The 13,226-nt window shown below is 51.2% G+C and overlaps 1 protein-coding gene and 1 long non-coding RNA gene across 3 annotated transcripts; one reads left to right on the forward strand and one right to left on the reverse strand.

Annotated features, from left to right (window-relative positions):
- Positions 1–7,099: 7,099 nt before the first annotated feature.
- On the forward strand, positions 7,100–12,990 carry HAPLN2 (hyaluronan and proteoglycan link protein 2). Of its 2 annotated transcripts, XM_078355999.1 has the most exons (7): positions 7,100–7,220; positions 7,704–7,835; positions 10,752–10,863; positions 11,096–11,449; positions 11,642–11,758; positions 11,892–12,074; positions 12,398–12,990. In XM_078355999.1, the coding sequence occupies exons 3-7, from the start codon at positions 10,776–10,778 to the stop codon at positions 12,679–12,681; spliced, it is 1,026 nt and encodes a 341-aa protein (XP_078212125.1). In that variant the 5' UTR covers positions 7,100–7,220; positions 7,704–7,835; positions 10,752–10,775; the 3' UTR covers positions 12,682–12,990. The 2 variants fall into 2 exon arrangements, with proteins under 2 accessions (XP_078212125.1, XP_035135229.1); XM_035279338.3 differs by lacking the exon at positions 7,704–7,835.
- On the reverse strand, positions 10,879–12,826 carry LOC128930133 (uncharacterized). Its single transcript, XR_008477819.2, has 2 exons — positions 12,416–12,826; positions 10,879–12,112 (listed from the first exon to the last, which is right to left on the reverse strand). It is a non-coding gene; the product is annotated as an uncharacterized LOC128930133 (long non-coding RNA).
- Positions 12,991–13,226: the final 236 nt, after the last annotated feature.

The following is a 13,226-nucleotide window of genomic DNA, read 5'->3' on the forward strand; positions in this document are numbered from 1 at the left end:
ATAGGGGTGAGCCACTGTGCCTGGCCCAAGAAACAGGAATTTAAACAGGAATTTAAATAAGAAAATAATTGTCAGGCTGGGAGTGGTGGCTCACGCCTGTAATCCCAGCACTTTGGGAGGCTGATGCGGGTGGATCACAAGGTCAGGAGTTTGAGACCAGCCTGGCCTAACATGGTGAAACCCCCACTGTCTACTGGAAATACAAAAAAATTGGCGGGGTGTGGTTAGCTTTTACCCAACACGACTATAAATGTCTGTGCATTTGTAAGTTGTAGATTATTTATCAAATGTACTGTGACAACAAAGTCACATTCCCTGGGAGAGTCATACCAGTGTCAAGCAAGCTTATTAGAGAAGGCTCTAGGCCAGGTGCAGTGGGTCATGCCTATACTCCCAACACTTTGAGAGGCTGAGGCGGATGGATCACTTGAAGTCAGGAGTTTGAGATCAGCCTGGCCAATATGGTGAAGCCCAGTCTCTACTAAAAATACAAAAAAATGGCTGGGCTTGGTGGCTCATGCCTGTAATCTCAGCACTTTGGGAGGCCGAGGCAGGTGGAGCACGAGGTCAGGAGTTCAAGACCAGGCTGGCCAAGATGATGAGACCTTGTCTTTACTAAAAATGCAAAAATTAGCTGGGCGTGATGTCAGATGTCTGTAATCCCAGCTACTCGGGAGGTTAAGGCAGAGAATTGCTTGAACCTGGGAGGCAGAGGTTGTAGTGAGCCAAGATCGCGCCACTGCACTCCAGCCTGGCTGACAGAGTGAGACTCCGTCTCAAAATGAAATAAATAAATAAATAAGTAATTTTTAAAAATTAGCTGGGTGTGGTGGCACATGCTGGTAATCCTAGCTACTTGGGAGGCTGAGATAGGAGAATTGCTTGAACCCAGGAGGCGGAGGTTGCAGTGAGCCGAGATCGAACCATTGCACTTTAGCCTGGGTGACAGAGCAAGACTCCATCTCAGATAAATAAATAAAAGAAGAAGAATAGAAAATGCTTTAATGTGATATCAAAAAAACAAAAGCAAGAAACCGAAAAATCCTTTTTACCTTTTTCGGGTTTCCAGAAATTATTCTTTCACAGCAAAGAAGAACTCAGCTAGCTTTGGAGATAAGCTACCTGGGTTACTTAGTGTATGAACTGGGACAAGATACCAACTTACCCGTTCTGGGCATCAGTTTCCTGATCTACAAAATGGGAATAATAATACTGTGATAGAACTTATTTCTCCCACATGAAAGAATATAGAGCTATAAGACAGGGTTCACTTTTTTAAATTATTCTAATCCTGGTCTAAGAATGGTTGATTAATACTTGTAGATCTTCTTACTTCTGGGTTTGTCTGACCAATATGAGATTGGGAGTGAGAATCTGTACAAACTGAAGTCAGACCCTGCCTAGACTGGCCAGAATGAGAAGAGAAGCAGGGACTTGAGACAGCAAGCTTTGAGGCCTGGGAGAATGAGATGGGCTAAGAAGATGAAGAGTCGGGCCGCACGTGGTGGCTCACGCCTGTAATCCCAGCACTTTGGGAGGCCTAGGCGGGTGGATCACCAGGTCAAGAGATTGAGACCATCCTGGTCAACATGGTGAAACCCGGTCTCTACTAAAAATACAAAAAATTGACTGGGCATGGTGGCACGTGCCTGTAATCCCAGCTACTCAGGAGGCTGAGGCAGGAGAATTGCCTGAACCCAGGAGGCGGAGGTTGCAGTGAGCTGAGATCGCGCCATTGCACTCCAGCCTGGGTAACAAGAGTGAAACTCCGTCTCAAAAAAAGAAAAAAAAGAAAGAAAGAAAGAAAGAGAGAGAAAGAAAGAAAGAAAGAAAGAAAGAAAGAAAGAGAAAGAAAGAAAGAAGGAAGGAAGGAAAGAAAGAAAATGAGAGAAAGAAAGAAAGAGAAAGAAAGAAAGAAAGAAAGAAAGAAGGAAGGAAGGAAAGAAAGAAAATGAAGAGTCAAGATCTTGAGACATTTGCAGGGGTAGCTGAGCAAAAACACAGTTTAAATGGTCTACTTGAATATCAGCAGTGGACTGATGGTTATAAACAGAGTGACAAGTGACATGATTATTAATAAGTAAAATCTAATTTTATATGTTGGTAACTTTGCAGTTTCTTGACTTTTACTGTTCTTTGTGCTTTCCATTATTTTACCTTACCCTCCTCTACCTCTGAGATGGGCAGTAGAGGTACTATTCCGTTTGACTGAGAACTTCACACAGTCAGGAGCTTCATAAGGTCATTTGCTTCTGTGTCTCTGCACACTGAGACCCTTCAGAAACTAATTTAAATGGAATTCAGCTTCCATTGTGCAGATGAAGAAACAGGCCCGGTGGCAAAGCCCTTACCTAAGGTGACACAGTGGTAGAACTGTAAGTAGAACCCGAGCCTCCTGTCCTCTAATAGAAGCTCTCCTATGCCCAGTGGCTGTAGAGGTTGGTACTGCAGAGTCTACCTCGCATGCTCTGGGCAGTGTGCCTCGCATACCCCAGGCCTCTGTATGTGGCCAGGAGTAGAATCTAGGTGAGAGCTCAACTAAAGCACCAGGCTAAGTTCAATGTTCCTGCCTTTTGGCCCTGGAGAAATGCTGGAGAGCCAGGCATGGGGTGCCTGCCTGTAGTCACAGCTAATCAGGAGGGTGAGGCAGGAGAATCACTTGAACGCAGATGTTTGAGGCTGCAGTGAGCAATGATCATGCCACTGTACTGCAGTTTTGTGCTACAGAGGCAGATCACATCTCTTTAAAAAATTTTTGGCCAGGCACGGTGGCTGAAGCCTGTAATCCCAGCACTTTGAGAGGCTGAGGCAGGTGGATCACGAGGTCAAGAGATCGAGACCATCCTGACCAGAGACAGCTATCCCTTTTAAAGTCCTCCCTAAAGCGTTGTTGTCTTGCTAACCTTTTCAGCCATTCACACAACAATCCTGATCATAAACTGGGGTCAGGAAAACTGGCTAGCTGAACCCGCGTGGAGGGAAGAAGCTGAGTGTGGGTGTTAGAGAAGGAGAAGTCGGTCAGCCAGTATAGGGCTGAGAAAAAAAAAATTATTAATAAAAAAAAAATCAGCCGGGTGCGGTGGCTCAAGCCTGTAATCCCAGCACTTTGGGAGGCTGAGGTGGGTGGATCACGAGGTCAAGAGATCGAGACCATCCTGGTCAACATGGTGAAACCCCGTCTCTACTGAAAATACAAAAATTAGCTGGGCATGGTGGCGCACGCCTGTAATCCCAGCTACTCAGGAGGCTGAGGCAGGAGAATTGCCTGAACCCAGGAGGTGGAGGTTGCGGTGAGCCGAGATCGCCCCATTGCACTCCAGCCTGGGTAACAAGAGCGAAACTCCATCTTAAAAAAAAAAAAAGAGCCAGGCGCAGTGGCTCACACCTATAGTCCCAGCACTTTGGGAGGCCGAGGCAGGTGGATCACCTGAGATCAGGAGATCAAGACCAGCCTGGCCATCATGGTGAAACCCCATCTTAAAAAAAGAAAATAAAATAAAATAATTAAAAAATAAAAAATAAAAAAGAGAGGAGGAGACGTTGAGACTCCGTGCGTGTCTGAAATCACTGCACCACACCCTGGTCAGTAGGTACAGGACTGTCAAAGCCCCTCCTCAGAGACGCTGGGTCAGTGAGGAGACCCCAGATATCTCAGTCATCTCACTCCACTCCTGTTTTAGCGTCTGGGGGGAAACAGAATGAAAGTGATCTTGAGTAAACTAAACACAGTTTAGCTATTCATTACGTGTATTCCTGTCTGTTCCTTTCTTATTCTATCCTTAATGGGTTGTTTTTGCATCTATCAAATAGTTCTAGGCTTTCCTCCCCTTCCAGCCTTTTACGGATTTACATACCGGGAGACTTCCAAGCCACCATTCAGAAGTGATTTGTGGAGAAAGGAGCAGTAAAGAATGAGCCTGGGAATGGCTGCAGTGGCCCCCAGGCTGTGGAGCCATTTATATCTACTCCTCCCTCTGCCGGAGGCTGTTTGTTTGAGTTGGGAGGAAGCCAATCAGATGCACTGGATCAGGGTGTCCTGACCAAGGAGACAGGGGACTATTTGTCTTCTCCCATGAGAGAGACAGTCGTGGGAGGAGGAGGGAAGTGCTTAAAAACAGGGAGTAGAGGGAAAAGATAGTCAAATCTCTCAAGAGTGTAGTCGGCCTGGTGCAGTGGCTCATGCCTGTAATCCCAGCACTTTGGGAGGCCAAGGGGGAAGGGTCACTTGAGTCCAGGGGTTCCAGAGCAGCCTGGGCAAGATAGGGAGGCCCTGTCTTTACAGATAATTTTTAAAAGTTGGGCGGGTGTGGTGTTACACATTGGGCACTAAGCTACTTGAGAGGCTGAGGTGGGAGGCATCATTTGCGCCTGGGAGGTCGAGGCTGCAGTCTGCTGTGATCACATCACTGCACTCCAGCCTGGGTGACAGAATGAGACCCAGTCTCAAAAAAAGAAAAAATATATATGTTCAGGGTGGGCTTCCTCTTATTAGATATGGCCTAAGCAAAAACCTGGAACTTGTCTGAACTGGACAGCCAAGGAGAGAGGCAGAAGATTAGTGGGAAAAGGGGAAATTTCTAGGTTTGACTCAAGGACTGTGTGTGATTTGGGGGAAGCCACCTTCCTCTCCATCTCCTCTGTCTCCTCCTCTAGTAAATGTTCAGCATCCTGAGGTCTCCTCCAGTTCTGAAAGGGGATGGTTTTTTGTTTTTGTTTTTGTTTTTTTTTGAGATGGAGTCTCACTCTGTTTCATTCTGTTGCCCAGGCTGGAGTGCAGCGGCGCCATCTTAGCTCGTTGCAACCACTGTCTCCCGGGTTCAAATGATTCTCCCACCTCAGGCCTCCTGAGGAGCTGGGATTACAGGTGTGCACCATCACGCCTGGCTAATTTTTGTATTTTTAGTAGTGGCAGAGTTTCACCATGCTGGCCAGGCTGGTCTCGAACTCCTGACCTCAGGTGATCCACCCACTTTGGCCTCCCAAAATGCTGGGATTACAGGCGTGAGTCATAGTGCCCGGACTCTTTTTATTTATTTATTTATTTATTTTAATGTTTTAACTTACAGAACATGAAATTACGTGTTTTTAATAATGCAAAGGAACTTCCATGGGGCTGCTCAACAGAGAGAGAATAAGGCTAAAATGCAACTTAAAGGTCAGAACATTTCTAAATGGCTGTTTACAGGGGCAGGTGGAGGGGTCCGCCCTGTGAATGATAGAAAACAAAACACAGTCAGGCCTATTCGGCCTTGTTGGAAATGTTCTGTATCTTGATCTGGTGGGTTTTTACCTGTGTACATCATATTTATGCAGATAAAAATTCATTTACCTGTACACATAATTTCCATGCACTTTTTGTATGTAAATCATGCCTCAATGGGAAAGGTTTTTTTTTTTTTTTTTTTTTTTCCGAGACGGAGTTTCGCTCTTGTTACCCAGGCTGGAGTGCAATGGCACAATCTCGGCTCACCGCAACCTCCGCCTCCTGGGTTCAGGCAATTCTCCTGCCTCAACCTCCTGAGTAGCTGGAATTACAGGCACGAACCACCAAGCCCAGCTAATTTTTAGTATTTTTAGTAGAGACGGGGTTTCACCATGTTGACCAGGATGGTCTTGATCTCTTGACCTCGTGATCCACCTGCCTCTGCCTCCCAAAGTGCTGGGATTACAGGCTTGAGCCACCACGCCCGGCCTGGGAAAGTTTTTAAAACGGACTTCATTAGGCCGGTAACAGTGGCTTATACCTGTAATCCCAGCACTTTGGGAGGCTGAGGCAGGCAGATTGCTTGAGCCCAGGAGTTCGAGACCAGCCTGGGCAACTTGGTGAAACCCCATCTCTACAAAAATACAAAAATTAGATGGGCGTGGTGGCACACACCTGTAGTCCCAGCTACTCAGAAGGCTGAGAGGTGAGTGGAGGATGGCTTGGACCCAGGAGGCAGAGGTAGCAGTGAGCCGAGATTGCACCACTACACTCCAGCCTGGGTGACAGAGCCAGACTCTGTCTCAAAAAAAAAAAAAAAAAAAAAAAAATTAATTGGCCACGTGTGGTGGTGCACACCTGTAGTCCTAGCTAATTCTGAGGCGAAGGCGGGAAGATCACTTGAGCCCAGGTGTTTGAGGCTGCAGAGAGCTGTGATTGGGCCACTGCTCTCCTGCTTGGGCAACAGATGGAGACCCCTGTCTCTTTAAATGATTTTCCATCTAGGAAGATTAAGGACCTCCTTCTGAGTACTTTAAAAAGGTTATCTATTTGTGCTGAGGGAAGAGGTAGAAAATTAGGGAAGCAAAAAGATAACCTCTGTTGGCTGGGTACAGTGGCTCACGCCTATAAACCCAGCACTTTGGGAGGCTGAGGCGAGTGGATCACAAGGTCAAGAGATCGAGACCATCCTGGTCAACATGGTGAAACCCCATCTCTACTAAAAATACAAAAATTAGCTGGGCATGGTGGTGCGCGCCTGTAGTCCCAGCTACTAGAGAGGCTGAGGCAGGAGAATTGCTTGAACCCAGGAGGCGGAGGTTGCGGTGAGCCGAAATCGTGCCATTGCACTCCAGTCTGGGTAACAACAGCAAAACTCTGTCTCAAAAAAAAAAAAAAGATAACCTCTGTTTTGGAGAGATTTCCAAAGGCCTGCTATCCTCAGAAATTCTCATGTTCCTCCCCAAGGACAGAAAAATCCTCTTTCCTGTCTAATCTCCATCTCTCCTATTGCAATGCTAGCCACTCCCTCTGCCCTCATGGAGCCCAGCCTTTCTCCTGGCTGCAGACAAAATCTCTTTAGAGCCCTGTAGTTTGAAGTATTGAGAGAGATTCCATTTCAACCTTTCCACCATCCGTTGTCTGCCCCTCACCCTATTCTCTTCTCTTGGAGATGTCAATTCCTGTTCTGAGCCCGCCCCCCACCCAGGCCTTTTTCCGGTGGTATGTGCCAGCCGGTCCTGCGTCCTGCATCCCACATCCCCAGCTGTTGACATTTCATTGCCATTACCCACAGAATAAAGAAAGGGGCCCTGTTATTCAACAATAGGGGAAAAGACAGAGACAATGGGAAATTGTGCTTCCGATGGGGTGGGGACTGAGAAAGAAAGGATAGACAGACAGACAGGGGGCTGTACAGAAGAGGTCAGGTTTCCTGAAGCAGCTGGAAGTCCTGGATGGTTCCCACCTGAGAGTCCGTTGACAAAGGCAATGCGCACTCAGGCACCAGAGGGCAGAGGTGAGTACTCTGTTGCGGGGTGAGGGGAGACGGGGGTGCTGCTTAGATGAGGTGCGTATGGAAAACGAGGCAGCTGGAGCTTGGCAGTTATGGATCTTTGAGCCACATTTAGAGTTCATCCCCATCCCCATCAGTCCAACACCTTCATATCCAACGATCAATCTACCCCTCTCTGGTCTAAAGGCATCGAGAAACAATGAAGTGTCTCACTGTCTGCACTCTCCCAGGTCATCATGCCTGAGTTGCCCCCTTTATTCCATTCCCCTTAGTGGGTTCCCAGCCGTCATCCCAAGCCCATCATCTTCCCCTAGTTCCAGAATACTGCTTTTCACAGATATAGTCACAGGGCTGGACACAGGTCACTTAACAGGGCTGAGTGGACTGGTTGGGGTGGGGGGTCGTTCTTAGCACCTTGGCTGCTTCTTTGAGCACAGGACAGAAGCTTTTCCTCAAAGGTGCAAAAGGAGAAACTATGTTGCTCAGGTACTCAAGTTCCAGAATTTTAAGGTGCTTGGAACTCCCAGGAGCCTGGCAACAGCTTCTTCCAGAACCTCTTCCTCAAGCAAGGCAAAAAGCCGCTAAGCACTGCTCCCTCCATCTCTGTGAAGAGACCAGGTAGGCAATGGAGCCGCTGACTACTCTCATTTTCTGTTAGGGGGTATGAAGAGCATGCGCACCCGTTTTGAAATACAGAAATATAGATCAGTGATTAAGTGCTCGAGCCTCACTGTCAGATCTGGATCCAAATCCCAGCAAACCCTTCCTCTTACTAGCTGTGTGACCTCATTTCCTAAAATGTGTGAACCTTTGTTTCAACAGGTGTACAATGGGATTTATCATTGTTTCTGCCTCAGAGGATTGCTGGGAGGAGTAAATATAAAAATATACATGTGGCTGAGCGCAGCGGCTCATGCCTGTAATCCCAGCACTTTGGGAGGCTGAGGTGGACAAATCACCTGAGGTCAGGAGGTCAAGATCAGCCTGGCCAAAATGGTGAAATCCTGTCTCTACTAAAAATGCAAAAATTATCGAGGCATGGTGGCAGGGACCTGTAATCCCAGCTCCTTGGGAGGCTGAGGCAGGAGAATGGCTTGAACCTAGGAGGCAAAGGTTGCAGTGAGCTGAGATTGTGCCATTGTACTCCAGCCTGGGGGACAAGAGTGAGACTTTGGGTGCTTCCTCCCTCTCTCCATTCCCCATCCTGTCTTCCCATGAGTCTTTAATGTAAGTTCATTCATTAAACCACACACACTTATTCAGCACCACTATGTGCCAGAAGCTATGCTGGGAACTGGAGATAACAGCTAACACATGCAGAGCACTTATTACATTCCCGACACTATTTCAAGCATTTTCACATCTCACTTCATTTAACCGTCACAACTACCCAGTGAGGTAGGTGTGCTGTTATTCCCCACATTTCACTGATGAGGACCCTGAGGCAGAGAGAGGGCAAGTAACTTATGCATAAGTAGCTTATGCATAGTCATGCAATTAGGAAATAGAGGAGCCAGATTTGGAAAATAAATGCAGTGAAGTCAGGAAGTCTTCAGTCAATTTTTTTATTTTCTTGGAGACAGGGTCTTGCTCTACCCCCCAGGCTGGAATACAGTGGGACGAACTCGGCTCACTGCAGCCTCCACCTCCTGGGTTCAAACGATTCTCCTGCCTCAGCCTCCTGAGTAGCTGTGATGACAGGTGCATGCCATCACACCCAGCTACATTTTTTGTTTTTAGTAGAGATGGGATTTCACCATGTTGGCCACGTTGGTCTTGAACTCCTGACCTCAAGTGATCCACCCGCCTTGGCCTTCCAAAGTGTTGGGATTACAGGGATGAGCCACTGTGCCTGACCCAGTTCATTTTTTTTTCTTTTTTTGTTGGTGGGTTCATTTTTTTTTTTAAAGGTCAGGGTGATAAGAATGATACAATAAAGGAGGAACCGGATGCAGTGACTCAGACCTGTAGTTCCAGCTAATTGGGAGGCTGAGGTGGGAGGATTCCTTGAGCCCAGGAGTTGGAGGCCAACCTGGGCAACATTTTAGAGATCCTGTCTCTAAAAAAAAATTAAAAAAATAAATAAATAAAGAGGAGGGGTATCAACTACTGTACTGAAATAGATAATTGCATTTAAAATAGTTTTTTAAAAAAAACTTTATAATTTTATATTTTTTAACTTCATAGTTTTTGGAAAACCTACTTGATATAGTCTATATATGCATATGCATATAGTTCAAACTCACACTGTTAAATTTAGGTGCCAGTAAGAGTACTTGTAAGACAAAAAGTGCTGGCCCGGGCTTGTAATCCCAGCATTCCGGGAGGCCAAGGCAGATGGATTACTTGAGCCCAGGAGTTAAGACCAGCCTGGGCAACATGTCGAAGCTCCATCGCTACAAAAAATACAAAAGAAAAAAAAATTAGTGGGGCGTGGTGGTGTGTGCCAATAGTCCCAGCTACTCGGGAGGCTGAGGTGGGAGGATGGCTTGAGCCTGGGAGGAGGCTGCAGTAAGCTGTGATCATGCCACCGCACTCCAGTCTGGGTGAAGGAGTGAAATCCTGTCTCAACAAAAAAAAAAGTCCCCAGTTCAGCAGATGACAGTGCACTACAGTGTAGCAAACTGGGGGTGAGGAAAGGTTTCCCAAAGGAGGTGAGGCCTGTGTAACCAAGACGGGCACAAAAGAAAGGAAGTGAGTGCAAACTTGGACTGTGTGGGAAACTGCCAGAAGTCCAGCATGTCTGGGGCACAGTGCAGAGGCCAACGTGGTAAGAGGTGAGGCGGGGCCGGGCTGGCGGTGCATGGAGCAACTAGATTATAGACAGCCTTGGAAGCTGTGGTTATGACACTGGATTTTATCCTCAGGGCAATCAGAAGTCACTTTCCAACAGGAGAATGACAAGGCCAGGCACAGTCGCCTGCTGTAATCCTAGCACCAGCCTTGCCAACACAGCAGGACCTGGTCTCTATAAAAACTTAAAAAGAAAAAAGTAGCTGGGTGTGGCAGCGCATGTCTGTATTCTCAGCTACTCAGGAGGCTGAGGTGGGAGGATCACCTGGGCCTAGAAGCTAGGGGCTGCAGTGAGCCGTGATCATGCCACTGCACTCCAGCCTGGACCTTGGAGCGAGACTTGATCTCAAAAAAAAAAAAGGCAAGAGAGTGACAAGATCATTTTGACTTTGGCATTCTCAAGATGGAGAATGGGTGCTGGGAGAGGATAGAGATGAGCTGGCAGTCCAGATGGCAAGCTTGGGAAGTAGCACTTGTGATGAGGGGGACAGGTAGAGGAGGTGCTAAATTAGTACCTGCAGGCTGAGAGGATGTGAGAGGAAGAGAGGGAGAGGAAGGGGGTTGCTACTGCCTTCCTCCCCTCATCACCTTCCTTTTGTCACTAACCCCTTTTCTCTGCCCCAGTGGCTTCCAGCTGGACAGTCCCTTCTAGGAATCTCTGATGGGAGTTCACCCCCAACCCTGCTCTTCCCCACCCTTTTGCCTCAGTCCTGAGAACTTACCATCCTTCCTGCCCTGCAGACAGTTCCTGGCTAACTCTCCATCATGCCAGGCTGGCTCACCCTCCCCGCGCTCTGCTGTTTCCTGCTCCTTTGGGCCTTCACCATCTTCCATAAAGCCCAGGGAGACCCAGGTAAGACCCCAGCCCAGCCCAGACTCTGAGGAAGGCTTGCAGAGACTGCAAGGGTGGGGAAAGGGGAAAGGGCAGCTGTTGCAGGTACCCAGGGAGTGAAAGTCATTGCTGAGAAGGCAATGGAGGAGAGGGTTGGGGGGCTCTGGAGAAAGCATTTGGGGAGCAGGGTCTGATGGGCACTTGGGGCAGTGAGGATCAAGGGGTTCCTGCCACTCTGGCCCCCTCTGCTCAGCATCCCACCCGGGCCCCCACTACCTCCTGCCCCCCATCCACGAGGTCATTCACTCTCATCGTGGGGCCACGGCCACGCTGCCCTGCGTCCTGGGCACCTCGCCTCCCAGCTACAAGGTGCGCTGGAGCAAGGTGGAGCCCGGGGAGCTCCGGGAAACGCTGATCCTCGTCACCAACGGACTGCAAGCTCGGGGGTACGGGCCCCTGGGAGGGCGCGCCAGGATGCGGAGGGGGCATCGGCTAGACGCCTCCCTGGTCATCGCGGGCGTGCGCCTGGAGGACGAGGGCCGGTACCGCTGCGAGCTCATCAACGGCATTGAGGACGAGAGCGTGGCGCTGACCCTGAGCCTGGAGGGTGAGGCCCTTCCGCTCCCGCCCTATTCCTCTCTAGCAGGCGGGGCCGTCTCGCCTGGGGTCTCCCCGGGCTCCTTCCCAGTATCTCCCTCGCACCCCCGGGGACCGCAGCTCCCTCTCCCAGGCAGCACCGCCCTTCCTCCCCCTCCACCATCGTCTGCTGGCCCTCCCCTGCCACCCCGCCACCCCCTAGGTGTGGTATTTCCGTACCAACCCAGCCGGGGCCGGTACCAGTTCAATTACTACGAGGCGAAGCAGGCGTGCGAGGAGCAGGACGGACGCCTGGCCACCTACTCCCAGCTCTACCAGGGTGAGCGGCCGAACCCAGCACAGCCCAGGCCCCGCCGAGCTGTCGCAGGGGCCCGACAGAGGGCGCCAGGCGAGCTCAGTCTGGCTCCGGCCTGGAACACCTCTCATCCCCGACCCCCGCCGTCTTCCGCCAGCGTGGACCGAGGGTCTGGACTGGTGTAACGCGGGCTGGCTGCTCGAGGGCTCCGTGCGCTACCCTGTGCTCACCGCGCGCGCCCCGTGTGGAGGCCGAGGCAGGCCCGGGATCCGCAGCTACGGGCCCCGCGACCTGATGCGCGACCGCTACGACGCCTTCTGCTTCACCTCGGCGCTGGCGGGTGAGGGGAGGGGTGAAGACAGGGTCTTGGGGCGGGGTCTGAAAAGTGTGGGAGGCGGGGAGTGGACCTCAGCGTGAGATTAGGGCAGGGTCTCCGGGTCCCTCCAAGGCACCGCCCCTCCGTCAGCCCGCCAGCAACCGCCCAGGTTCCAGACCACCTCTCCAAACCCTCCCGGCACTTCTGCCTCGATCCCCCCACTCCTGGTACCCAAGCCCGATCCCGCCCCTCTGCGGCCTGCGCCCCAACTCCGCCGCCTGGGAGTAGGCCTCCCTGTCCCGCCCCGCCCACCCTGCTCTCGGTCAGTGACCCGCTGTGGTCCCTAGGCCAAGTGTTCTTCGTACCCGGGCGGCTGACGCTGTCTGAAGCCCACGCGGCGTGCCGGCGACGCGGCGCCGTGGTGGCCAAGGTTGGGCACCTCTACGCAGCCTGGAAGTTCTCGGGGCTAGACCAGTGCGACGGCGGCTGGCTGGCTGACGGCAGTGTGCGCTTCCCCATCACCACGCCGCGGCCGCGCTGCGGGGGTCTCCCGGATCCCGGAGTGCGCAGCTTCGGCTTCCCCAGGCCCCAGCAGGCAGCCTACGGGACCTACTGCTATGCCGAGAATTAGTGTCATCGTGTCCTCTCCAGCGCGCGCAACAACGCGTGGGAGTCGTTGCGGGGTTCGCTCGCCACCCCTTTCCGGAGCTTCAGACCCGGAGCGGCCTCTCCAGACCTGCCTTCCCAGCGGGTGCTGCGGGCCCCGGATCCCGGCTGGCCCGGCGATGGGGAGGGGAGGCGGGTGCGCCCCCGGCGGCGAGGTGCGGCGGTGACCCTCGGACCCGCTGAGGTTCGCGAGCCCCCGCAGTGGGCTCAGCCGCCGGTGGGCGGGAGGGGAGGCCGGGAGTATTAATGGCAATAAAATAACCTGGGGACCTTTTGTGTTGGACGGAGCTGTAAGCGCTGCGAGGCGTGGATGTGTGTGTGAGTGTGCGTGTGTGCGTGTCTGGCCTGATGACCCGGGACCCTGCGTGGCCACTGAGCTCCTAAGACAGAGTAAGGGACAGGGCTGTTGCCGTTACGGGGAGGGTCAGTGGAAGAGCAGGAGTGCGGCCGGAGGGCACCCATAGGCCAAGGGAGAGGGAGAGGTGGAGACGTCGTGGGAGCCTGGCCGGG

Source organism: Callithrix jacchus, chromosome 18 (assembly GCF_049354715.1).
Source record: "Callithrix jacchus isolate 240 chromosome 18, calJac240_pri, whole genome shotgun sequence".
NCBI lineage: Eukaryota > Metazoa > Chordata > Mammalia > Primates > Cebidae > Callithrix > Callithrix jacchus.